The sequence below is a fragment of the Tauraco erythrolophus genome, chromosome 4 (assembly GCF_009769465.1).
Source record: "Tauraco erythrolophus isolate bTauEry1 chromosome 4, bTauEry1.pri, whole genome shotgun sequence".
Taxonomy (NCBI): Eukaryota; Metazoa; Chordata; class Aves; order Musophagiformes; family Musophagidae; genus Tauraco; species Tauraco erythrolophus.
The window spans coordinates 26636991-26664561 of NC_141468.1; the positions used below are offsets into that span (position 1 = coordinate 26636991).

At 37.7% G+C, this 27571-nt stretch overlaps 1 protein-coding gene across 16 annotated transcripts in view; it reads left to right on the forward strand.

Moving 5' to 3' along the window:
• The window catches only part of CADPS2 (calcium dependent secretion activator 2), a 333015-nt gene that overhangs the window by 112116 nt on the left and 193328 nt on the right, over positions 1–27571 (forward strand). For all 16 annotated transcript variants that reach the window (XM_086609733.1, XM_086609731.1, XM_086609742.1 and 13 more), the window contains exon 3: positions 2891–3223. In XM_086609733.1, the coding sequence (XP_086465859.1) occupies positions 2891–3223 (333 nt within the window). The remainder of the gene's footprint in view (positions 1–2890; positions 3224–27571) is intronic.

Genomic DNA, 27571 nt, shown 5'->3' on the forward strand with positions numbered 1-27571 from the left:
CATCCCTGGAAGTGTTCAAGGCCAGGTTGGATGAGGCTTTGGGCAACCTGGTGTGGTGGAGGATTTCCCTGCCCATGGCCGGGTGGTTGGAACTAGATGATCTTTGAGGTCCCTTCCAACCCTAACCATTCTGTGATTCTAAATACAAGTAGTTCATTTTAAAGATGATCTTATATTTTTTCTCCTCATGAAAAAAAAATGATAATTTTCTGCTCAAAAAGGAGTAGTACAATAAGAGCTTTAGGTCTAATGAATACGTTTTCAGAACCAACCATGTACTTTTTGTAGTCTGTTATTCTCATCATGGGTTTATATTTTGAGTAATTTCGTTCAATATCCACCATATATTTTGCGAAAGAATTATCTTGGAATAATTTTTTAAAATTTAGTAAAAATACAGTTTGTGACCCAAAACATTTCAGAGGGGAATATTTTGAGGTTAGGAATACATGCAAATTTTATTTTGTATTTGCACATACCTGTTGTTTCGACCAACAGGAACATGCCATCATTTTGTCAATGTTGCAGGCACCAAGTGTTAGAATAGTGCTTCCCTTCCTTGGTTAAGTGTTGCAAAATTGAACAGATTTTCCCTGCAGTCTCCTTGAAAATCAACTTCAAAATAAGAAATAAATTAGGAATTAATGTGGTTCTTAAGTCAAGGAAATGCTAGCAGCTTTTCAGCTCTTGCATTCTGGATTAATGGTTTTGAGTAGTATGAGTGAAAGAAGGTAATGAAAGGTGAATGATTCTGATGATCTTACAGTGTGTATTTTGCAGATTTATTTTTTTTGTTAGACTGATCTAGTTCTATTAGCAATACATAGGGTCATGTAATCTTGGATAAACATGAGATTTTTGGGAGGGAAGAACCTGTAAATATTCTTAATTTCACTTTTTCTTCTACATCTCCTTTCTCTCATTGGGTATGCAAACTAATGTGATGGAAGATTTAATGTTGTTTATGAACAGTACTAAGTGGCTGAAGTTAGTTTGCAGTAATCTTTTTTTAAATATTTTTTTTGTATTTGCTTTCTAGGGAAGATGTTGGAGGAATGAATTAATTGTAATTGCAGACTGTTAAAACAAGGAAAGGCTTAACATCCTTGTACCTGTTTGTGTTAAGTGGAATTTCTAATTATTTGTTTTGAAATGAGGTTCAATATTTGTGTATCGTTTTGAGGAAATTAATATCAGCATTAATTGACGGTAACCATGTCAGGTCCCTTTATGGATAAGAATTCAACCTGAGATACTTACGTTTCCAAAAAAGGAAATTCGTCATGGTACAGTTAGAGCATGAAATGTGATTAGAGATGATGTTTTTTTGAATAATCTATTTAGGCAAGTACTTTTAAGCTTAATCTACAGCCTTCTGTACAATATCAATTAGGATATCTGTTGAAAGATGTATTTTGTAAGTACCTGCATTTTAAAATGTGCTACAGGGAAACATGCATCGACAAGCACTGGAACTTTTAGAAAATGTTTTTCTTGAACTTTTCCACCTGTGTACTTGTCTCTGCTTAGCTTTTTAGCTCCTCTCCTACTCATCTGTTTTGTATTTTCCAAATGAAGCACAGTAGTATTTTAGGTTGGTTGTTAGGTGCACCATCCTCCAACATGTCATAACATACAGAGTCAGAGCTCTGCTATCCTATCATCTCCATTCATTGCGTTTTCATAGCTCTTGGTGACTAAAATAACTATCTAAAAACGCATAGTTAACTCATCTTCCACTTCATAGCATCTGATTGAAGAGAGGAAACAGTCAGAAAGATGATGAATAGGAAATCTGTTTAGACTACATGGTATCACATCTCTTCTTTGCATTTCAGCTCTGCTTGACATGTTGATGTGGCACCCAAGCGGTCCCCCAGCAGCCCAGCCTTGCAGGGTAGAGGGCCTTGACCCATGTCCCTCTGCTCCAGCAAGCCTAGTGGTTCTCCCTGAGTTATCCATTCAACAACATGATGCAGTTTATCCATTGTCCAGGGCACGCATCAGTTGTTTACACAGCTGATCATGCTGCAGTAGTCATCTTTTTGTTGGCTGCATTTCATAGAGGAACAGTTTCATGGGACTTGCTCCTAGAAATGAGCTGGCCACGCACAGTGGCTGGGAAGCTCAACCTTGCCGGGGCCTATGTTAGAAGAGATGAGTGACGAGTGACTATCCTTGAACACTGAAAAGTTCTTACAGAATGTTGATTTAATTGGCTTGTTGTTGTAATTGCCTTGTCATATCTTAGAGTATATGTATGTGGGAGGGTTTTTTGTTTGGTTTTTTTACACAGAGAATCCCATATTGTGTCTCCAGTGTTGTATCTACAGTAATAGAACCAGTTCTCTATATTTGAGTCTTTCTTCTCTCTAGTGTTAATATTGTTTGCAGTATTTCTTCAAGGTGTTTTTTTTTCCTGCATTTCTGGCTCATCTTCCATGAGATTCTTGGCTGGCTTAAAGATTGTTTTTTAACTTATATTCTTCAATTTTGAGACAGTGTAGTTTATCCATGAGTTACTTGCAAGTAACTTTAGACTTCTGTGGTTTTCATGGAGAAAAGAGTAATTAAATCTTGTAGGTAAGTTTTAAGTTAGCTACTGTTAATTCAAACTTCACTCTAGCTTAGCTATTGTAAATTTATGCATAAATACTTTAAAAGCTACTTAATTTAAATACTTATTCAATGCAGAAACTTACTTTTGCAACAGTCACTTGTTTCTTTATGAAAAATATAGCAAACTTGGTCTGTGTAATTCTTCTTTATAAAGCCATTACACTGAAGCAAAATATTAGCTTGTAATCCCTTTATAAGGGATTATTTTGTGTTTGTGTCCATGCCTAACTTTTTATGTTTATTTTTTTTTTCTCTTCTTTTATTTTAAAAGGTATTTCTCAAGAGTGACCGGGTTGCAAGAATGGTCCACAGTGGAGGATGTTCTGCAAATGACTTTAGAGATGTTTTTAAGAAAAACATAGAAAAGAGAGTCCGAAGTTTGCCGGAAATCGATGGATTAAGCAAAGAGACAGTGTTAAGTTCTTGGCTAGCCAAATACGATGCCATATACAGGGGAGAAGAGGACTTTTGCAAACAGCAGAATAGAATGGCCTTAAGTGCTGTATCGGAGCTGATTCTGAGCAAGGAACAGCTTTATGAAATGTTTCAGCAGATTCTAGGCATCAAAAAATTGGAACACCAGTTGATTTATAATGCCTGCCAAGTAAGTATTGGTGTCACTCAGTTCTATTGTGTCCAAAATATCTCCCCCCTGCCAACAGATCAAGCGCTTCCTCCCTGTGTATAGAAGCCTTCAGTTTTCAGTACATCTCCACAGTCTGAGGAGATGAGACTACTCAGAAAGGAATCTTTGCATTGTTTGGTTGCTGGAGAGCACTTGGAAAAGGGTATGCCAGAATATATGGTACTTGTGCTACAGGGGTCTCCTGAGACCTTTTACCGTGTCACAGTTCCAGTGATTTGGGTGATTCTGCAGAATGTTCTATGGTCTATATACTGACATACCTTCATATAAATTGCATATATATGTACATACATTTATGTGTATGTGTGTACATCTTCAAAAGAAATTTGCTACCATAAAAGGATAGGTGACAGATGATTGAATTCAGGATGCTCTTGGCCATCCAGTGTCTAGAAGGTCAATGTGCTTAATTTCAAACACCATCTACGAAGCTAAACGTGCACATTTTTACTTTGTTGTTTTGTTGGATAAAAGTGTGTTCCCCATAAATTACAGAGGACAGGACAAACAGTCTATTCAGCAGTCGTATTTGGATTTATATGTATAATCTATTGCTAATCAGTAGTGTAAATAGTATGTAAAAATATTTTGTCTGGCCAGTTTTCATAGTGATTCAACTGTGAATTAGCAATTACTTAGGGAGGAAAAACCTGGAAAAAGAGAGATATTTTTGCGTCTTGCAAGTGACCAGTGTGGATGTAGCATTTCAAGTGAGCTGACACAGCTTTCTACATGGTCTATAAAATAGTACACCAAAATACAGCTAAGTGGTTTTTCATATATTATGCTGAAGATTAGCTTGTAGTTATTGGCCATCTTAATACGAGAACAGATGAAGAATCTTGGACATCATTGCCTACTTCATTTAGGGTGTACTGTGGCATAAAATCATGTAACTGTTCTATGATTGAAACATCTGTGGTGTTTAATGCTTCTCACGGTCGTAGACCCAACTTTCATAATGAGTAAGTGTAATATTTTATTCTGCATCCAACTATGAGGGCTTCCTGTTTTCATTGTGAGCTGTTTACTGACAGGGTGGAAAGAGATTTCTGAATGAGCAGTGTTTTGATTGGAAAGAGATAGAAAATATTCCTTCTTTTTTTCCTGTTTGCCCCATCTTTTTCCTTTTGCCTCTGAATTCACATACATGTAAATCATGAAGATAACCTCTGGGATATGCAGGTTGGTAACAAGATGAAGAAGAACTGAAGTCTTGGAGGATAATCCTGCTTATTTCGGGTTTTTTATACAATAGAAATAGAGGCATGGGATAATTCAGTTTGGAAAAGACCTTAGGAGGCCATTCGGTCCAACCTTTTGCTTAAAGCAGGGTCAGCTGTGAGGACAGACCAGGTTACTGACGGATTTAGCCAGTCAGGTCTTAAAACTTCGGAGAGTAGAGATAGACTGCACAAACTTTCGGGTCAACCTGTTCCAATACTTGAAAACATGAAAAAATAACTCTTTTTTTCCCTAAAATATATAACTTCTTACTTGTAGTAGAAACTCCGTATGACAGATTCCTGCCTCCTCTGGTGTCTGATGGTTGCTAAGTCTTACTTTATGTGTCACTGTGAATGGTCAAAATCTGCTGTTAGTCTGTGCTGTGCTAGAGGAACACAAACAAATGTGACTGTAGAGCTTTGAACAACTAAATAAAAAAATGGTTCCTGTAGTTTGGAAGTCTTTCTAGTGATACAGTCCACTAGGCTTTTCTATCTGTATATTGGGAGGCTTCTTAATTTTGGTTCTTAATTGCAGGAATGTTGATGGAACAAAACTGAGTGGCAAATACTAACAATTTTCTGTCTGTTCTTGGTCCATAACCTATGGAGAGACCGAAACATCCCAGCGACTCATTTTTGTCTTCTGCCATGTTAGAATTTTGAGCATGGGATGATTTTTTTTTTTTTCTATTTTTTAAATTGCAAATTAAAGAGGAAATAATCTTGTAGGTAGGAAGGGAGAATGACTGACTGATCATCCTGATGTATGCAAAGAGGACTCAGTGGGATTAAGAGAAGACTCTTCTCTTGCTCTTCCTGGTTTTGAGCACTGAAGGTTGTAAAATCTCCTGTGCAGGTCTCCAAAATACACATTGTTTACCCTGGATTCATATAAATATTGAAGGACAGGAAGAAAGGGAGACTTACTTCTTTGGGCAGCAGATACAGGAGCACCTGCAAATTTCAAGCTGGGAAGAATGGAGAGGGAAAGGCTTCAAGCCTCCACCTTTCTTGTTTGAGGTTCTAGCTTTCTGAAGATTTTAGTTTTCAAGGTAAGGATGACATTACTTTGCTAGAGCAAAAACTTTCATTAGGTACTCCAGCAGAGTTGCTACCAACCATACATTTCATATCCTGTTCCTATGGTCCAGTCAAGCACATAATACACCAAAGGCATGAGGAGATGTCTCTTGCAGAGAAAAAGACAACAATCATAGCTTTCCCAGGAAGCATATTGCAGACAGCAACCAGTCTGATAATGTAGCACCTTTTCGCCTTTGGCGAAATCCCTTATTTCTCATTATAGTTTTAATAAATATTTTAGTTTAGGCTCTATCTTACTCCTTTCTATTGACAGTGTATTTATAGAAGATGAGATGAAGTTAGACTCGGATTTCAGTCAGCAATATTCATTCTGCCCTAGACGCCTCTATCTGTCTTTATATGAAAATACTCACGTTCATTTCCCTTTGCTGTGGCGGTTTAGAATACTAGAGACTTGCAGATAATGATAATCAATAGTGTCTGGGAGCAGTGAGATAAGTGAAAGTCCAAACAGATGTTAAAATTGTATTTTTGATAGACGTTTTCATGAGTTGGCTTCTAGCCTATGCTTCTAGCAGAGAATCAGATATATGAAATTCTGTATATTTTGCAGCTCTGAGAAACAGCTGCCCTTAACAGCAAATCTATGCGGTTAGAATTTGTGCAGAAAACCGTCTTTTTCTTTCCCCCCTTTTTTTTTGGTTCCTTCGAGCCCTTTGGAAATGGGAAACAGGAAAACATCTTACAATGTCAATGATAAAGAGTAAATTATCCTGCACCTACAGGGCTGCTAAGCAGACAAGGATGCTCTTTGTAACAGCAGGAGGTATTGTCTGACAGCCTCCTCCTTGTGACTTTCTCTGCATTAAGAAACTTTTTATTGGTTTTCAGCAGCTTTTGCTTCCCAGCTTGTTCTAAACGGAGTGTTCCCTTCAACTTTTAAACTTTTATCTTGCAGCAGCCCATCAGACAGTTCTGCTAGGGTGTGGGTTACTGTTGGTCCACATGAGTTGTCAGTCTCCATCCTTTGTATAACAGCAGTGAGTAACAGCATTCATACAATTAGCACAAGAACTTAATTGAAAATAAAGTGAATAGCAGTAGACCAGCTCTCTGACGTTGTCAAGCACAGTCCCCATAGCTATGAGAATTTTATGCATTTTTCTTTGAAGAATAACTTTTTGTTGCAATCTTTTAACATATACTAAATGCCTAAGCTTGTCCTTAGGTAGTGAACATTAATAGGATGTTCACATTAGGATGCTGAAAACTCCTTCTATGATCTCATTTTCAACTTCACAATTTAGAGCAAGGTCAGCAACTGCTGCTGACCACCTACCTCTCTTTGTGATTAAAAGATTCAGTTTTATAAGTGTTAACTCTTTCACCTGATTTTTGTTTACATTCTGTTGCCTTGAGCTGTGTTTTATGATAAAGAAATGATTGCTCATTAACTGAGACTTAATGAGCTCCTTGACTTGCTTTTGAGATGCCTGGCCACAGTGTGTTGTTATGGTTTCTTTGATTTATAGAGATCAAACATGATGTAGTCCTTTTTCTTTTTTTTTTTTTTTAATTATTCACTTATGTAGAGCATAACTTTGATGCAGAAAGTCAAACTGAAAGTCAAACTCAAACTGGTTTGTGGTCATGCACTATTTTTACACCATTTCACCAGTACCAGAATTTCTGTATCAGGTAAATCATAACTCTAGACAGAGTTGATTTTATTTTGAAAGTACCTTTATAAGGTTGACTTTTTTGGCTGATCTAAAGCCATTATCTTGAGTGCGAGAAGGAGATAACAGCACTGATTTTCATAATGAAAGAACTCTTGCAAGTCACATTCTCTTTTCTGAAAGGTATGAGGTAATTTTGAGAATAATGTAACACTTTTTAAGAAGAAGAATTATTTGCTAAGTCTTTTTACAGTAGACTTTTTGGGAATCAACCACAAACTAATTCTTCTGGAAATAGCATTAGATGGTACTTTGTTGCAATATACAATTTTCTGTTTAAAAGTCTTGTTATTGCATCTGGTTCACAGTCTTTATTATCTTTAGCTTTCATGAGATGTAACTCTTTGTATAAGTGTCTAATATTGAGAATGGTGGACTATATATTGTATCTTCCATAATAAATTTTTGTATTTTTAATTATGAGAATATTTTCTGTCAAGAATTTCTCCTGAATGGAAGTCTGCTTATGGTGCTCAATACAATTGGACTCTTTCACCCAGCACTTCACTGAAGTCCAGTTAATTGTGCAGTTTTGGAAATAAGTCAAATTAAGGGCAATAAGGCCTTCCTGACTTTTGAAAGTTTGTAGTTCTGACCCTTTCCTCAGTAAAATCATGAAAATCGTAGAATCATAGAACGGATCAAAGAATTTCCCACTGGATATTTTTCTTAGAAACTTTAATACCCTATATAAGTTATAGGGCCATATGCAACTTTATAAAGCCCAAAGAATAATGATATTTTTGTACAGAAAGTTTCAGTGTAGAGTTGATAAACTTCTTCTTGAAGTAATTAAACATTTAAGTGTTAAGATTCCCTTTAGTGTATAGACCAAAACTTAAACAGATTAATTAATTCTTTAAATTGAGGGAAGGCACAGGAAAAAAAAAAATTATTTGGGCTCTATATTATATCTATATTATAGACCACATACCATTATGCAATATGTATATCTGAGTCTTTTTAGACAAAAGAAAAGACACTGGATCCATGAGATGTTACGATGTTACCAGGGCTTCAGCTAAGCCACTATCTTTCCGATGGTCCCCAATGTCTGTCATTGCTTATTTCGTGATAAGTTATACCTGATACAACAAAATGACCTCTGAAGAATGTTGGCAAGGTCCATTGCTGTGTTTTCAAGGTAGCATCAGATGTTAGGTAAGACATCCATTGATGTCTTCAACATCTCTTTGGGCTGAAAATGTGCTTTTACCCAGCCAAAGATATTCCTACTCCTCTGTTTAAAAAAAAAAAAAAAAAAATAGAAAAAAGAAAAAAAAAAAAGATACCTCGTGCCAATCACCTGCTTTACTCAGGAGATCTGCTACCTTCAGGCCTTACCTGGTAAAAGGTTACTGCTGGGCAGCCAATGCATGCCCCCAGTGCGGGGCAGGATTTATTTGCTCTCTAGGTAAAAGGCAGTTTTGCAGAGACTGCAGATTAAATGGTTTGAAAGGCAGGAGCGAGGAGGGAAGCTGTCCGGGCTCTTGGTGGGCAGAAAAGACTGCAATGGTACGAGAGATAGAATCATAGAATGGTTTGAGTTGGAAGGGACCTTAAAGATCATCTAGTTCCAGCCCCCCTGCCACAGGAGATCTCTTGGGAGCAATAATTTTGTGGGACTGTGGGAGGCTGTAGTGTTACAGTTAGTATTCAGTTGTTGACTGCATTTTTACACGATAAATGTGAGCCTAGAAAGTTTCTGCACACAGTCATGTTGCAATAAGCATATGCTTCCTTACACAACAGGTCAGTGCTTTAAATTTGTCATATGCATCTGTCAACCTCAAAAGTGTTTCTTGCCTTTGATAACAGAAACGTTCAAATGTTCACACTTAAGGCTTTTTCACACATCAACTCTAGTACCTGCAAATACAAGAAGATACCTTCTCCCATGCATTCCCCCCCCAAAATCTTTCTGAATGATTTTTCCCGGTTCTTCAAGGGGAAGAAAGATCTTCCACTGTCTATTCTTGAGCAAGAGCAGAATCATTCAAACCAAAAATTTAAATGGAGAAATTGTCATTTCTCACAGGATTTTACATGTTGTCACTTCTTCATGCGATGTCATTCTTGGTAACATGCACACAGGAATTTAATATGAAGTTAGCTCATCAGTTATCTTTTTTAATGTTTGTTTGTTGTTTTTTTTTTTTTTTCTGAGCCTACTTCATGTGTCTTTTTCCTCTATTCCAGAGGTCTGGAGAGGTGTTACTCAAGATGAAAGTTTCAGTGCGTTGGAGAATAGTGCTGCAACATCACATATTCTTCTTAAGATTACTTCTGTAATGGGACTATGAGAAATCCAGAGCTAAGCTGTACAGCTTTTGTCAGACCAGTTTTGAGTTTCAGCTTAATAACATGAGTTCTGGTGAAAAAGGAAGTCTTGGAACCCCTAAGTGATTTGGTTCTGTTAGCACACACTGATGATATTTAAAAGAAAAAAAAAAGTTTTAGCTCCTGTAAACAAGTGTTCTTTCTATAATTGCAAAGTTTGCTTTGGAAAAAAAGCTTCTGATTGCCCCAAAGGGTTTTGATTGGTTCTCATTTACTCTAATGATAGAAGAATGATGGAAAGAATATTAAAGCATCCTCAGAGAAGCAAGTTACTTTTTTAGCATGTTTAAATATCTGACTCTGAACAACATTTAAAAGCCTTGCAAGTTACATGATGGAGAAGTACTTTGAAATATTTATGCTTTTAGTTGAAGGAATACTGAGAAAATACCAGGGAGAAATGGTGTGCTGGCAACAGTAATGCATTTTCAGCACTTGAGGTATTGCAGTATCCTGCTTACATTCAGCTATTGGGTGAGAAAAATTGGCTTTTACATCTACATTTAAAAGGAAAACAGAAAATCACAAAAATATTCAAAGGTTTACTTGGTCAGTATAAGTGTCAAGAAAAAAACATTGAGGGATAGTTTTTTCACTTTCAATCACTTCTAAGACAAGATTTACTTGTGGATTTTTCTGTCATAGAGCTTTCTGCGCAAATGTGGCTTTTGTTCTTGTTGTGCTTCGTTTTCCACTTGTGTGAAGGAGTTGGACATGTGTGGCCTCCAGTAGCCCGAGAGACTACCAGCACTCATAGACTAGTAGATTTGCCTGTGTTTTCTAAGTTAGCATCCTTCTAGGCCTGTTCTCCTGTGCATCACTTTTCTTATCACAAGAGGTAAGCCAGGCTTGACTGAGAATCAGCAGAGGGAAGCTGAGAATTACATGTCTCCCCTGCTCTGTCTTCTGCCTCCTCTGAGGATTGAAATCATCAGTGTTGGGATTTGGGCTGCAGATCTTTCTATCAAGTTGTTTTGTTTTCTGAGACTGTCTTATAGCATTCAGTGAGTGCAGGAAAACAGCAGCAGAATGGGCATTGTAGGATAAAAAAATAAGGAAGTTAACTTTGGTTTTGTTAAAGCAGATCCTTTTAAACTGCTTCTGTTTTTTACCTTTCCCTGTGCTTCTTTCCCTGAAATATTCTTTTGGAGCCTTCATGAAGTAATTGATGCTGTTTTGACATTCTCTGGAGTTCCAGATCCAAGGGAGTTAAGCTGCCTCAACACTCGAAGCCAAACTTTTCCAACATTGAACTTGCACTTATATTAACATCACCAGTGCATTTGACTCATCATGTTTAATATTACCCGCTGATTATAAAGTTCCTCTAGTTTGGTATTAAGCAGTAAAAATAAATCTTTTCTCCCAAAGGCTGTAGTATTTATTTTTTTAAAAAATGTGGCTTTTTGTTTTTAAGGAGAGATTCTCTATCTTCAGGTAAATAAATACAAGCCAAGTAATTTTTACAGCCACGTTTTCAGACTGATGATTAAGTTTATTAGTGTGTCTGATTCCTAGCTTATATATTCATTTGAATGATTACTTGTGAGCAAGCTGAATAAGTTAATGACCCTTAGCATGAATTTTTCACCTGTTCTGCTTAAGATATGGTAGTATTCTGTATTCCCTCTCTATCATAGATTTCTAGGTTGGAAAAGACCTTAGAGATCATCCAGTCCAATTCGAAGTAATGCAGTTTTGCTTAGAACAGTCACTTCCATCCCAAGGATCAATTTGATTATTTAGATTTGTTTCTCTGCAGCGTTTTTCATCCTGTGAGGTGTCTTCAGCAGCCAGTGTGAAGCCAACAGAAGCCACTGAAAAAGCCACAGGAAAAGAATGTTTCCATACCCCTCTCTCTCACTGACACAGAATGTTTTGTTCTGAAGCTGCTTTTTTTCCCCCCAATTTTGAAATTTTTAAGGGAGAACCCTCTTAGCTCTTCCTTCTTGAGAGGAAGTTTCTTTGCAACTGGCTGCCTGGACAAGGTTCATATGGGTTCCCACACCCAGTCTCACTCTGTCTCAAAGATGCAGGTAAATTTGGAAATGAGCCAGCAAATATATATATATGGTAGAGACATATTTTAAACAGTTATGTCAAAGCCCAAGCACAGTAGAGGATAGGCTGTCCTGTGCAAGAGTAATTGTGTATGTAAAATGGCTGAGAGATCTGCAAGTTTGTATTTTATCCTCTAGGAGGCTGTTTTTATGGCCGTCCTGAAAATGAGGGAATTCTTAGGTCACCTTTTCAGCTGTCTTCTCTGCTGAGGCTGTCCTGATCTCTAGGATCCAATCTCTCGATCTCTAATCTTCCAGGCTGTCCACCCCTGACACCCTCTCACCCTAGAAGAAGATTGATTCTCAACAGAAGAGGTGTCATGCTGGGAGATGCTCCTTGGCCTGTCATTTATTCTCATATTTGATATTACAAGACTCGAAGAGAGTTGTTCATATAATCCAGATTCAGTCTGGTGCCAGTGCTGAGGCTGTCTGCTTTGTTATCAGATGTTCATCATTTCAGACTGCCAACATGTTTACAAGAAAGTGCCTATTTCTCTCTATATAGGTCTTCTATAGCTAGGTAGATTATCTTCATTTTAGTTTTCTGCTACAGGCATGGAAAGTTCTCAGACCAACTGAAATAACACTTTTTTTGGTCAGTAACATGAGTAGAGAGAAGAAAAAATAATTGCAACCCTCAGTCTGAAAGTTTACAGCCTACTGGGAAGCGGAAGAGTAAGAGGAGAGTTAAAATAGGATTCATCTATACTTTTTGTCCTCTATGGGAATAGGTTTCTTGAGATAACAGATAAATAAATTGACTTCCAGGTATTTTACCTATAAACAGGAAAAATCTGAAATAAAATTGAGGCTACTTGTTTAGCAGAAATGTTCTCTTCTAGCTGCTGTTCAAAGGAGCCGTTGTATGGTAAGCGCTCTGGAGCTATGGCAGAAGAAATACACTTTTGCAGATGAAGTAAGGGAAGAGTCAATCCCTCCGTCACCTCCAAATAAACTTTTCCTCCCTGGTCATGCAGTGCCAAGCTTTTCTAATGTGAGAACACTAGGACTGCCTGTAAATGAGGGAATATAATACTGAGCCATGCCTGAGAGAGCCTCCAAGGGTGCACACGATTTCTGGAGTAGCTTTGTTTTATTCCTAGGAGCACTGTAAAATCATTCTCCAATCAATCTGAGACATCTTCTCCCCATACTGTGTCTTTCCTCAGGAGACTGGAGACAGCAGGATCTTGCCTGAACAACCTCTCTGTCCTTAGGGAATCTTGTCTGACCAGTATTCCAATTTTACCATACTGGAGCAACTATTATGTTTTACAGATGGATAGCAGACTTTCTGTAACTGGTGTTTTCCCACCTATTTAATGTTTGTAGTTTCCTTCTGTTCCTATGTTTGCAGGGGGATGGAAGCTGGAAGCTGATAACTTCTAGCAGCAGGAGAATAGCTCCCTGTCTCTCAGCAATTGTTTAGAAAACTGGTTCAGGACCCTGGCAGCACAGAAGGATAACTGAATCCTTTTGTGGGAAGAATGCATGTTGGACACCTCAAGTCATGGGACTGGGATCAGCAAAAGGACAAGCAACAAGTGTTAAGAGTTTGGTGACTCCACCCTGTCTGGGACAAAGGTACCCATCTGCTGGACAGATCTTTTTACTTGCTTCTAGCCTGGATCTGTGATGTTGCAGAGAGATTGCTGAGGCTTCTCTAGCCTTCCAGCTACTGCCCCTTGCTGCTTGTCTGTTTGAGCACCAGTGATGTGACCTTGAGAAGATCAAAGGTGACTGTAAGACTAAGAGCAAAGATGGCCCAGGGTGACACATCCAACCTTCATAACTGATGTAATCAGTGAGGCTTTGACCTTTGGTTGTGGCACCTTGTTTTGAGAAGCAAGAAGTGATATAATGAACCTGATGAGAAAACATGGACATGTTTGCAGACAGGATTGCTAACCTAACATGAATGACTTTAAACTAGGTTTGTTAGAAGATAAGGAACTAATCTCAGAGTTAAATGAGAAAGCAATGCATGTGGAGAAGATATGTATGGTAGAAGGCTACAATGGAGACAATAATATTCCCACTCAGAAAGGAGAGTGTTCGTAAATGTGTCTACACTAATGCCTGCATGATAGTGTCTACACAATTTAGGCAAAAACCAAGAAGTCCCGTCTCTGGGTCAAGATTAGAAGGAAAAGTAATGTTGAAGATGTGGTGGGGGTTAGTTGCAGACCACCTGACCAAGAGGATAAGGCTATCCATAAGCAATTAAAAGAAGTCTCCCAATGGCAGGCATTGATCTCATGGGGGATTTCAGACAGCTGCCACCAGTTTGCTGAGAGGTTAATGTGGCATTGTGCAAGCAATTGAGGAAGTTTCTAGGCTGTGTCAGTGATAATTTCTGAACAAAAATGCAAAAGGAGCAGCTGGGATTAGTGGTCTGTTTGACCTGCTGCTCACAAATAGGGAAGAGTTGGGGTTGAACGTGACCACAGTAGCAGCTGGGCTGGAGAAATCGCCAGTAGACAGTTCAGGAGTTGGAGGAAGGCTGAGAAGGTAAGCTGTGAACATACTCTTAATGTAAAGAATTGCTATGCAGAGACCTCTGCTATGCAGACACCCCAGAAACTGGAGTGTGGGGAAAAGGAGAGCCCAGGAGTTCACTGATTTCTTAAGAAAACATACTAAGAGCTCAGGAACACATCCTGTTGTACAGAAAGTGTGAGAGTTATAGGCCCTTAGTCCCTGGAAAGATTCTGGAGCCCCTTTTGCGATCCATTTTACCAAGAGCAAATGATGCCTCACCAACCTGACTGCTTCCTTTCATGAAGTGACTGACTATGTGAATAAGGAGAGCAGTGAATGGTAATGTACCTTGACTTCAGTAGGACTTTTTGACATCATCTTCCACCTCATTCACATTTGTAAGTTGAGGAAGTATGTAGCTGACTATTAGAGGGCTTGAAAATTGGCTAGATCACAATGCTGAAAGGGTGGTAGGCAGTATTTTAAAAACCCAGTTGGTAGCTGAGAACACAGTACTCCAGAGTTCAGTACTGTTCAGTGTTTTTATTGACAGCTTTGATGATGAGAAAAACTATCTTCAGCAAATTTGTGGACAGTGCTAAACTGAAGGGGAGGATGGTGCAGCTGACATGCTGAATGATTAAGGGTGATCTTGAGCATTAAGCTAGCGGAAACCCCATGAAGCTCATCAAGGAGAAATGGAAAGTTTTGCACCTTGCGCAAGGTAACCCTGTGCATGATTATGGACCAGGAACCAAGTGCCTTTGCTGAAAAGGATGGGACGTGTGAGAGTGGGTTTTCCGGGATGGATGCCAGCTTGAGTGAGAGCTAACCATGTCCTTTTATTATAGATGAGGTAATGCTGGGTTACATTAGAAGAAGCATAGGTAGGAGATTGGAAGAGTTGTTCTTCCCCTCTGCCTGGCACTGGTAAGGAAGATAAGACTTGTGTGGCCTGGCAAAGAGGAGTCTAACAGGTGGTTTAATAGCAGCCTACCGCAGGCAACTTGGAGAGCAGTGTCAAAGACAAAGATGATGGCACTGATACTGTATACTAGCTGATGGTATAACAAGAGTTAACTGTCACAAGCTGAAGTTCAGAATGATCATTAGAGGAAAACTTAAGTGTAAAGGTACTGAAGCAAAGGAACACATCAGCCAGAGAAGTTGTGGCATCTCCATCTTGGAAGTTTTCAGACCTTGGCTTGATACAGCCACAACTGACTCATCTAGTGTTGTGTAGTTGGACACTGGACTTGATAACTTCAAATTGCCTATCTAACTAATGTTTCTATAGTGCTGTGTCTTGTACTTAGATCAGAAATGATGTTGATAGCAGGTGCTGACAGTTCTTGGTGCAAACACCAAGATAGATAATACTTTCCATATTTTTTCTGAGTGTCAAAGCCGTGTTGTAGTCAGTTGCGATCTAGCCAAGCCATGGAACCTAGAGACTGCTATCAAATAGACCCTTCCTTCCTGGTCCGTTGAACTCTGTATCAAGCTTCTTTAATACTAGACTAGCATTTAACTAGAGTTGGCTTAGAGTCTGTGTCACTAGAGGTGTTTTCAAGTAAGTTGGAGAAATATGTTTCTAGGCTGGGCTAAATATAGTTGGACCTTCTTTTGGGATAACTGATGTACAAGGTGTTCTCTGACCTATTTTTTAAGCTATATGTTACCAGTGAAGTTGTTTGTAAACATGGCAAATTTCTGGTTACATTACGCTTTCAGAAGAGTAACAGTTGATTGTCATGGAAAACAGATGTTGGTTCTTTTCTTGCATTACCAAAAAAAAATGTTCCCCATATTAAGGATATCCTAGCTACATGCTATTAAGCAACATTTTGTCATCTGCTTTGTTAAGGTCTTTTTTCCTGATCATGAAGTAAACGGAATATAGACTGAAGATCTATCATCTGTTTTCTTTTGTACCTTACTCCAAACATTAGAACCTTCATAGATATGGAAGTCAATTTTTCATGGTGCAACTCAAATCTGTAGGTGAAGCTTGCCACCTTATACATTAACCTCTGGATTAAAACTTTTTTAATCCAACTATTTGAGTTTTTTATTTTTATGGATAGGTATGTACACATCACTAATACCACTGACTTCTAGAAAACAGTAGCAATACAGAACATTCTCCAGCTACAGAACTGAGCAGAAAGGGAGAAAATGAGATTCCATTTCTGTCATCTTCTCCACATCGTATCTACAAAAAACTTCAACGATATTTCTTAACTATCCACTGATTTTCTTAAATAGTTTTTTTAATAAATTATTAACTGTTTTTATTAATATGCTCAGATATTGTATATGTATTGTATATGTATACTGTATACAAATTCAGACTTTCAACTAAATAGAAATATCTTGCCTATTCGAAATAAGAACTGTTTATATGTGGCTGAGTGGTTTGGTCTGGGTTTTTCTTTTCCTATGATGTCCTTTGAACGCAACATCATATATAGATTTTCGAAAATCTGTGATAAATCAGTGCTTCAGTTGTGAGTTGTTAGCCCAAATCTTAAGTTTTCTATCTAGTTAAGTCAGCCACATGTAATTATTTGGGAAATAATATTGGCATGACATTCAAGATGCTTTTGCTTACTTAATGCAGTGCTCATTAACATTTATTGCCCTAATTGCATATATTCCCTTTGGTTTCAACACTCCAAAGAAAATCTAATCAGTGATTAATAAGGCGAGAAAACATTCTGCATGATATTTTTGGAGAGCGAGGAGGGTAAGCATAAGGAGAGGGGATTTCCTTCTGAAGCAGGGATAACTTCAGGAAAATATAAAACACCGTGAGCCCATTTAGGACATAAATATGCATATACCAACAGGATTTGCATGCTAATCTTTGGGTTGTCTTGGATATGATAATCTCTGTGCAGGGGGTGGAGGAGGAGGAAAGTGGAAGACTTCTTCTAAGGAGGATCAGGACATGAGTCATAGCTCATTTAAGGCCCGTCACTGCCTCGTTTGGGTGGATGTGGGAGGGTATTCCCTAGCCAGAACCTGAAAGCAACTTGTATTAAAGGAGGCAGCCAATATCTATTTCTGCGGGTTCTGGGGGAAGGTGAGAGGGAGAATAAGAACGCCCATTTCTTTGATCATCTTACTCACTAGACATTACCAGTGCAGTTGGGACCTCCACAGTATTTATGGTAGGTGTGTAGATAACTGCTTAAGTGCTTTTAATAACTCTCTGGAGGCTTCTCTGTGTCTCCATTGACTACCTAGGGGCCCTACATTTCTGACTTAAAAGATAACTTCATTTGAGTGGTAAAATAGGCATAGCTCTGAAGCTTTTTGCACTGCTTGGCTGTAGGAAGAACACCCATACAAATAACAAGACAAAGGCTTGAGTGGAAAATAAATAAAAGTTAACTATTTTGTGTGTGGATATTCATAATTTTGTGGTGGCAAAGTTGGAGTGGAAGGCATTTTCATAGTTAGCAAAACTGAAGACTGTAACTTTTACAGTGTGGAAGACGAGCTGTGCTGAGTGTGTAGAGTCAGTCTTGAACTCCAGTCAGTCTTCACATCCCTGAACTCCAATGTGGGGATGTGAAAATCAAGGTAGATAAAATATGTTAATAGTATGACATACTACAGATCTTAATTTTTCCATTCCCGTTAATAAAAAATGATGCTTTGCATCCACGTCCTTGATTTATCTGTGGGACATAGTCTTAATATTTAGAGTGATTACATCTGTAAATAGTAAGAGCCTGCCATTATTCTCCTTCTTTCTCTCTCAGCACAACATGCTTTCCTCAGGTTTTTATCCTGTCCAGCAAAGGTGGTCGAATATTGTAGTCTCAACCAGTAAGAAGGGCAAACCTGGGTTTTGCCTCTTGATCTGTGTAGTCATCAGAAATGCCAAAAGAACAAGAGGCAGAAAATTCCATTGCTTGTAGTGACACCTTTGAGCTGTGCTAACATTTTTTTTACTCTTCTATAATCCATTACTGAGCCACTGATGTGGATCCTAATGTGATTTTAATCACATCAACTTCTGGAGTTTAATATTAATACTTGCTGATTTAAAAGCAGTGCTGTTCTTAAACAGCCAGTGGGCTGACTCATCATCAGCCCATGACACAGTTTTCTGAATGACCAGCTCTGTAGTAAATATCCGAGGCCTGAGGGTATTGTTTTTATGGTGCAGTCTTAGTATTTTAGAAGGAGGTTTAGGGGGAAGGTTTCTTTTGTTTTCGTTTTGATTGGTTCCTAGAGAGTTTAAGCGTGGTTTCTATCTGATTCACTCTGTTTAGGAGAAGCATTGCATCTTTGTTCAACACCTTCATGAATATCCTGGAGAAGGCAGTATAAGGGAGATCTCTGAGTTTACAGATGAAACTAAACTGTTTTGAGTACTCTACTGTTGCTCTAGTTGCAGGGAACTCCAAAGACCTCACAAAACTGCATGGGCAGAAGTGTGACACATAAGCTCTCGCGTAGCTAAACGTAAGGTAGTACATCAGAGGAGAAGTAAACTATGCTGAACTGAGCATGGACAGTTACAGCTCAAGAAAGACACTTTAGATTCCCTGTGGTGAAATCATTAATTCTGTGTGCAACAGTAGCATTGTTTTCCTGCTGTATATAACCTCTTTACGCACATACATTGAGTCTTGTTTGCAGCTTTGGTCTGCTCATCTCAGGGATATAGGGGAATTCAATGAGGACTAGAGGGTGGCATTGAAAATCACGGAACAGCTGCTTTTGAAAGACAGACTGGAAGGGCTGAAGCTCTTCAGTCTAAAGGTGAGAAGATTGATGGGGAGGAGTGTGGTTGAGGTGTACAAACTTATGAAGGCAGTGACCAAGGTGAATGTGTACCTTCACTCACCAAATGCCTCACCACTAGAAAGTGGGATGCTCAAGGAAGTTTGGAGATTCAAAATGCATGCAATGCTTCCTTATCTGGCTTTTGGAGGACTCCCAGAGCGTTTTGCCATGGGGAGCGATGAGGGCAGACAGCAGCAGGAGGTTCAAAAGGATTTGGACAAGTTCCTGGGGAAAAGGTCCGTAAATTGATGCTAATAGGACTAGGACTGGCTGTACCTTCTAACATCCCGCTCACTTCCTCGGGCTCTACGCCTATCATTAGAGTAATGCACTTTGGAGAACAACCAGGCTTCAGCATTTTACCTAAATAACCTCCTCTGCTGTCACTGTCATGCCCACAATTCTGGGTTGTATGGACTATGAGTCTGATATCACGGGGTGTTTCTTATGTCTGTTGCACTCAAGATGATTGTAGAATCCAGAGAGAAAATAGGAAGGTATTTCCTTTAAAATTTGGAAGATGAAACAGAAATTATACATATGTATAATTACATATTTTATTGTTGGAAGAATATCATAATTGTATGAGATTGGTCAAAATGCCAAAAAAAGATGTAAAACAGTAGTTTGTGAAATGAGCAATTAGAATAAAGCATGACTTATAATTTTTTTAAATTCTTCATGTAGAACTGATTTATAGAAGTGTAACAACTTCTGCAAAGTAGATGTTCTATCAGTTTACTAGCACAGTTTCTTTTGATTGTCTGTATATGCTTTTAAGCTTTAAAACAAATTATCTGTCTGGTTTTATGCAGGTTTTATTGCCTCTCTACCCATTGTTTACCTGGGAAAGCCAAGGCTCTTGGCTTGCGTTGAACTTAAATAGGTTCTTATTGGACCTTTTTTATGAACAATTTATAAATGCAATACAGATACAAATAAGATAAACATGTTGCTTTTAGTTTTATTATTTAAATCTTGATGGTTTATCTAGTGGAAAGTGCATGAAGGTAGTGCTCATGAGAGCAACAGTCATATTATTTTTTAAGCATGTGTCAGAATAAGTGCTGTGGGATATGAACCACTCTCTGACAACAAACAAGCAAGAGTCATGCAAAGGGTTACATGGCCACTGTGGACAGTAAAAATAGTGTACATTAGATATGTACAACTAGAGGTATACTTAAATTTCCCTCTTTTTTATCTATTTGAGTAGGGACAAACGCTTGTGTAACAAGCGAGTTGTCGTTAAATTATGAAGACAATTGGGGCTACAGCTAAAACCAAAACATTATTGGAGGAGGAGGCATAGTTTGCAATTCTGGGGCTCAACTTACTACAAAAAAAATTTGAAGTGTATGTTCAAGGAAACTAAGCAAGATTGAAGAATCTGTTGCTGCAGAAAAGGACATCAATGTAGTGAAGCTGTTCTTGGTAAATGTTCCAATTAGTGCATATATATGTCTGTGTTTATACAGTTCCTAAAATGGATATGTCTTGATTCTCCTCATTGCAGAGAAGGTCAGAAGAGCACCAAAATAATGGCATTTATGGACAAGCTTGTGCCAGTGTATTAAAACCACATGAAACTGAAAAGCCATTTAAGTGGTGAATAAAATACCATTCTGGGTTTTTTTAATGTTGGAGTTTTCTTTTTTAATTTTATTTTTATTGAATTTTTCCCTTTCAAAATCTGCTGGTAGTAAGGTCCAATAAATATAATGATTCCAAGGCCATGTAAGAGTCTCTGATACTTAGAGAGAACTGCTATAATGAAAATGTAATCCAAGAAATGCTAGCTAAAGATAAATCATTAACTAAGTACTTGCTGTCTGATTTTTCTCTCTTTGATGCCTAAACAGACTATTGTGCATAAATAAATATTTAAAATATTTACATCTAGGTCAGTGTATCTTTTCCACTAAAACTCCACTTTGCATAATTAACAGCCTCTATGAACCAAATAAAGCCTTAACTTTTATCTTTGCATTAAATCAGAGGAAAAGCTAGTAGCAGACTCAGTGTTGAGATAGGGTAATTTCCTCTGTAAATACAAGGGCTTAGCAGACCTTCTTCAAATGTTATCATCCAAATTTATCATCCAAATACCTAGGCAAAAAGTGATTTGTGTGCATTACTGAATCTTATTTATTTACATATCACACATCAAGATTTGGTCAAGAAACAGATCTCTTAACTCTTGGAATTTAGGTTAGCAGAACATCAGTTTTAATTTCAGTTCAGTGATATGAAATAAAACAGAAAAAATGTTTCATTTGGACAGTTGATGCAGAGCAATATGACAGTCTGTTGTGGAAAAGACTATGCATATAAATTAGTGAAAATCTTGGTTGGGAAGCCCTACTCTTTCCTAGCCCAAGAGAGTGCTGGGATCCATTCAAATAGATGAACAAAAGACTTCATTCTTTATTGCGCGAAGATATTTGCATTACTTTTCCAAGTGTCCTTTTCACAAAATATCTGTTAGAGCCAGTAGATGAAAACATGCAATAAAATATTGCAAGACTACATTTTAATTTTGGCTAGGACAAATTTTGAATCGTTTATTTCTTTTTCGATTTTCTTCTCAGTAAAGATAATATTAAATAGAAGATACATGTTGCATTTGAAGAATCCTTTGAAGCTCTCTTTAAATATTGGCTTATTCTCTGCCATTTGGGACCTATCGTTTTGGCTAAGGTTGGCTGATGAGTTTAATCAAGTTAGCTGTTAATAGAAGTCATTTAACTTGTTACAGTTTCTCTAAAAGGTTAATAGCAGTCAAACATGAAAGATGATTGTTGGGGAAATGGTCATTGAATAAAGTTGCATTGCACATCTGCGCATCGCAGTGTAAAAGAAACTATTTCTTCCCAGAGATTTTCTCATTAATACATGGTATGTATTTAATTCTTCAAATGTCTTACCATTTACAGTTTTGACTAAGTACAGTGGAAGTTTTACCTGTGTACATGTACTTTATGTTATATTTTGAGTGGAGTGGACTCAATACAAATTTTTAACTCTTCCCTTTACATATATTGCGATCATCTTGAATACTGTGCGCATTTCCTTTCCTGTTTAAGTCTTATTGAAGGTTTTCCTGGGCCTTTTGATATTGGCAGTCCCTGAATAAACTGAAATCTAATTGTGAGAGACAACTTTTCGGCTGGTGCTGAGACATTCAAACAGCTCTTCAAATGTTTGCAAAGCTTGAATGTAAGGAAAAGCCGTATCAAAGTCTCAGCTTTGATTATTTGGAAACTGCCACAGTGTCCATCCAGTGGTTGATTAAAAAAAAGTCCAAGATTTTAAAATTGTGTTGTCACAATTAATTTTGGTTTTGTGAACGTTGAAGTTGTTTTATTGCATTGATTTAATTACTGTAATCTTGACTTCAGATTTTAATATTTTTATGATAACCATTTTTTCAAATTAATATATAATCAGTATATTAACGAGTACAAAATTAGTATAAATTGTATCTTCTGGCACCTTAATCAGTCATACATGTACAAATCTGCATTGAAATCACATAAGCAGGTCCAGAACTTTTATAAAAATATTTCAGAGACCAAAATCTCTCACGATCTGAGATTGTGCATGAATTTTTTGAGCTTCTAGGGTTGTATAGAGCTTGTAAGAAAATTTTGAGTGAGGTGTTATATCTCATGGAGTCATTGAAGGTACTCAGGCACAGCTTTTGAAAACATTGATTTGATTAGATTTTATTTTTTTATCCAACTGAAGCCACTGTAGAGTATTTGATTATTGACTGGGACTTGCTCTTTAGCTGCGTTATTACTTCTTGTCGACCATATTGGCTACAGAGAAAGTGATATGCGTATTGTTTGCTCTGTTCATCTATACCCCCTCTATCCTAATTTCAATATTTATGATATTGTAAAACTGCTGCTTCCCTCAAAAAAAAAAAAAGAGAAATAAATAGCATTCAGTAAGAATTTGTATTAAAACAAATCAATTCAAACTGATGTTTGAGTTTTTTGCTGGCACTGTGTTGCAGGAAAACTGAGTGATCAGCTTGACCAATTGTCTGAAAGGCAATCTTCTTGTGCTCTACTAGAGCAAAATCGATAAGAAAAGGCTGTGAGGCCTGATGGTGCATTGGGAAAAATTGTTAGAACACCTCGTACGGGCGTTGGACCTGTTAGCTTTTGTAAGTCTACTTGCTGCAGACGGATTGAAAGTGCTTTCAGTGGTTGCTGAGTTTGTCTTTTGACTTAGAATTAGCTGACAATATGCGTACTGGTATTCCACAAGAGAAATAATTTCAAAAATAGGTGCTTTTTCCCCGCCTTTCTTTTAACCATTAACGGTTTTTCTGTCTCTGACATCCTTCCTCTTATGTTTCACTTTGAGTCTGTGTTGCACATATTCTAAAACACATCTCTGAGTTCATTTGTCAAATCTAGCAGTTTGTTGCTGTTTGGGTGTTTGTGAGACACCATAGGGACTTTGCAGAGTGCAGAGAACGTGAGAGAGCTTTTAAATACCTTTTTATTAATCTGTTTTAAAAATCTGAATTAATCCTCTGTATAATCTATACACAAGGAAGAGGAAAGATCTTAAAAATGTCTCTAAATGGCATAGCCTCCTCTGAAATAGAGGAGTGACTACATTTTCTTTCCTTTCACAGCTGTGTCATTCTTGTTGTGAAACAGGAGGCAGAAGGTTTATGACAAGGTCCAGTAGAAGCCATTTAGAAAGCTTCCCATGTCCTGCCCTTAAATCAAATCTGTTTTTTCCCTCGTATAGGAAGAGGAAGCAATTTACTTATGTCACGATTTTGTTCTTCAGAAGTTAAGTCCCGTTGAATTCATGTCCAAAAGCATCTGCTGTCCGAGACTGGGTGGTCTGGTTTCAGCCTGACTTGGAATCTTGGTTCAGAAGCTTGGGAAGTTAGGAATCTCTGCAGCCTGTTGGTGTTCAGCACACGGTGGCTCTGTAACGCTGCAGACACCTTTAATCTCTTCCCAGTCTGTTCCTGTAGAGCAACTCTGCCTCTGTAAAGATAAGAAGGGGAACAAATCCTGCAAGTCTTAGAGGCGGCAGGTCTATCTGAAGCAAAACTCCTTATTTTAGAGTCAGAGATAAGATAAGTAAGGACAATGGTCTGAAAAACGCCAGTATTTGCATCTGCTATGCCTACTGCCTGCTTGTTGCTTACTTGATTGACAACCTAAATTGAGCACTAGGACTTCTCTGGCCCTCTCTTTCTCTTCCAGCCTTGCTGCTGGATGCTGTTAAGTTACTTCCAGAAATCAATTTTTTTCATCATTATGTAGTCACAACACTTTTAATCTAAGCCCTGTATTCCGTTTGGTGTGTGATGACAGATGTTGCCTTGGCCTGTCGGGCAGGAGGCAGGGATGGACCCTGCGGGATACCTCACGTGGGCTTCCGTGAAGAAGCGGCTGTAAAGAAAAAACAACCGTTACTGTCGCACAAAGGGAAAAAACTTTGGATTTTCTGTTGCAGAAATAAGAGCCAGTCCTAAGATACGTGAACAACTGGCAGTTTAGTCATTAAATGTAGAGAAATTTCTATTGCTGTGGGCAGGTCAATGTAATTTCACGTTGATGTTAATGTGAATTAGAAAGCTGCAGGGAAGGTAACCACACATTAATAAAATAGTCACTTGTGGGAACGATCAGTTAGCTTGAGCTCTTGTGAGCGTAAAGAACAGCAACTTGCAGCAGGTCAGTACTCATCCGTACTCAAACTGGTCTTGTTTCTTGGGCATAGGAGATCTGACTTACTTTGTATGTAGAGAAATGCAGATTAATGCCATGGGCTTTAGTGTGGTACCTCTTGGCAGCATTAGCACCTTTTGTACCTTAAGTTGCTCTGGCACGTTAACCAGATTTTTTGCCAGTGTACCTTTTTTTTTTTTTTTTCACCAAAATACACAAATATTTTACAGGCTTTTAAGTAATTTTTTTTTCCAAAAATTATTCTTCAAATAAGAATCGAAAAGTATGCAGTCTTTTCCAACCTTTAAAATATGTAAACGTTAATTCATTCGGATGTATTTCTGTTCTGTGCTGTTGAGGCACACAAATTAAACAACAGCTTGTCAAACAAGATATCATGCCGCCGATCCAAATAGTGATTTTTAACTCTGATAAGTTTACGGTGTTTTTTAAATGAGCAGATAATCTGAGGAGCGTAGACTCCATCCATACTCAAAACAAGGAGCGACACGGCCTGAACATGTGTCTGAATGCTGAATCTGCTTTAGCCTCTGGTAGTGGCTGTTTGCAGCCTGACTGCTGCAAAGTTCGTTTTTCAAAGGTTTGTAACTTGGCCAGAGTTGAGCTGATTTCCACGTGGGGCCCCACTGAATTTCAGATCCTTACTTCAAAGCAAGACAGTGCCAGAGCTCTTTGACAAGGTGGTCACCATTTTTCTTCTTACACTTATGAAGCAGTGTATTGTCCTCCCTGGCCTCTCCAGAAGCAACAGAGTGATTTGGTTGAATTTGGTAAAGCAGAAATTTCGAGTAGAAAAGTTCAGTCTGTTGACTTAGAAGTCGTCACTTATATAAGCAACCAAAAAAAACATCCTCTAATAAGAATTGTTAGGCAACTTGCATATTGAGGACGTTCCCACTCCATCTCTACTAATAAAGAAGTTTGTAATAAAAATGATTGCCCTTTTCAGAGTGAGAAAAAATAAAGGCAACTTCAAGCAATAATGAATAAAAACATTTTCAAGTGAATAGCTTGATGTCTAACAGTGGCAGGTTTATTTTAGAAAGCCGTTTTTATATAACACCATTGGGGAAAAAAATGATTATGAGCTACCACTTCTTTTTTTGAATAAAAAGTAGCTTCTTATTCACCCAAGCGTAGTCATTCCTAACTACTGATTTTTCTGAAGGAGCTTTTAAAATCCAAATAATCATCTTTGCAAAAAGAAAGGGCACAAGTGACACAGCTGTCTTATTCATACCCTTGCTCAGTTGGGAATTTTCCTGCTGAATTTACTAGCCCTTAAAAGGGGAGTCAGTGTCTTTGCCTAGGTTTTACAAGTTTTGAGGGCTGGGTATATGGCATTTAAGGGAAACATTGATTTGTTTGGTCAGGACTTCTAATGTATTTTATACTGAAAACAGGTCCGTGGTGTCTGTAGAGTCTTCTGTAGTGAGGTCCCCTGCTGCTAAAATACTAATTGGTTAAGTGAGGTTTAAGCAACATGAGGAACATCTCTATTGTTGGTGCAGTCAGTAAATAGCTATAGTGTATAATTACTACCATTGCAGAAAGCCGAAATGTTTTTATTAAATGGAATTTATATGTACCCTCTTTTAAAATAATCTCTAAGGCTATAACTTTTTTTTTAAAACATGCCTTCATATTGAAGGGTGGGAAGCATTATGTGATGCCATATACATGCCAATTATTCTTTTAAAAGAAAAACCAACCAGCAAAATCCCTTTGCTTGAATTTTAAGTGATAGCTAATTTTAAGTGATTACCAGTTAGTGATTTTTTTAACCAAATTTCAGTTGCAATACTGAGAATAAGTTGCTGTTCTGCAATCTTACATTTACCTTAATTTCTGTGCATAGTGTCATATGCTTCTCTAGTTTTTATTTAACAGTTTGAAAATTACTGCAGTGGTTGTCATAACTGTGTATTCCACAGATGTCTTGGATACGGGTTTGATCCACGAATAAGGAATTAAGGAAAAGCATACAGTTGATGTTAACCCTTGTCACCACTTCCCACCCATATGGTGGGTTGTATTGTTTTCCCTATGTAAAAAAAAATGGGCACAACTCACAAATTCCAAATGCCACCTATGTTTTCAGAATCTACTCAGTCTCAACTGTTATTGTCACTTCAGATTCAGTAGACATCTAGAGAGTGATTGATGATGCATTCATAATCACTGACTGATTTTCTTGCAAAGTTATTTTTCTTGCATTTTGTTGAATTTAGAATAAAAACAAGTAGAATGACCTTACCTGGAACATGATATCAGAGTTACTGTTTTTCTTACTGTCGCTTCATTTCACATACTGCAAAAATACTAATATCAACAACTGTACTTCTTACTAGGACATCTGTGAATGACCTATCAGTCATTCTCTACCTTAGCTCTTTTCCATAAGGAAGCACCTTTCTTCAGTATTTCACCTCTTCAGCTTCTTTCCATACCTTACAAAACATTATTACATTCATATACATTTTAATGGTTTTGCTACTGTTAAGTATTTCAGGAAGAAGACTCAAGTTTACAAGTAACTAAGTAGGGGAATCAGCACATTTTTAAGCACTCAAGTGCAAACAGATAATGGGAAGCAATGCATAGTTAAGAAAAAAATGTTAAGATGTACAAAACCGGGTTACATCTTCATTAATTAAATGATCATTTCATGTGGTTTTTTACATGGAAAAATAACTAAATACCAGTCTTTAAGCAAAAGCTTTTGCCTCTTCAAATGGGTTTATAATAAAGGCAGTCATTTAAGTTGTGCCTTCACGCAGAAAAAATTTTAGTTTCGTTCTGCTCTCCCACACCCTCCTTTTTGCAGAAATAAAAATTCAATCATTAAAATTACCTTCCAGCAGATATT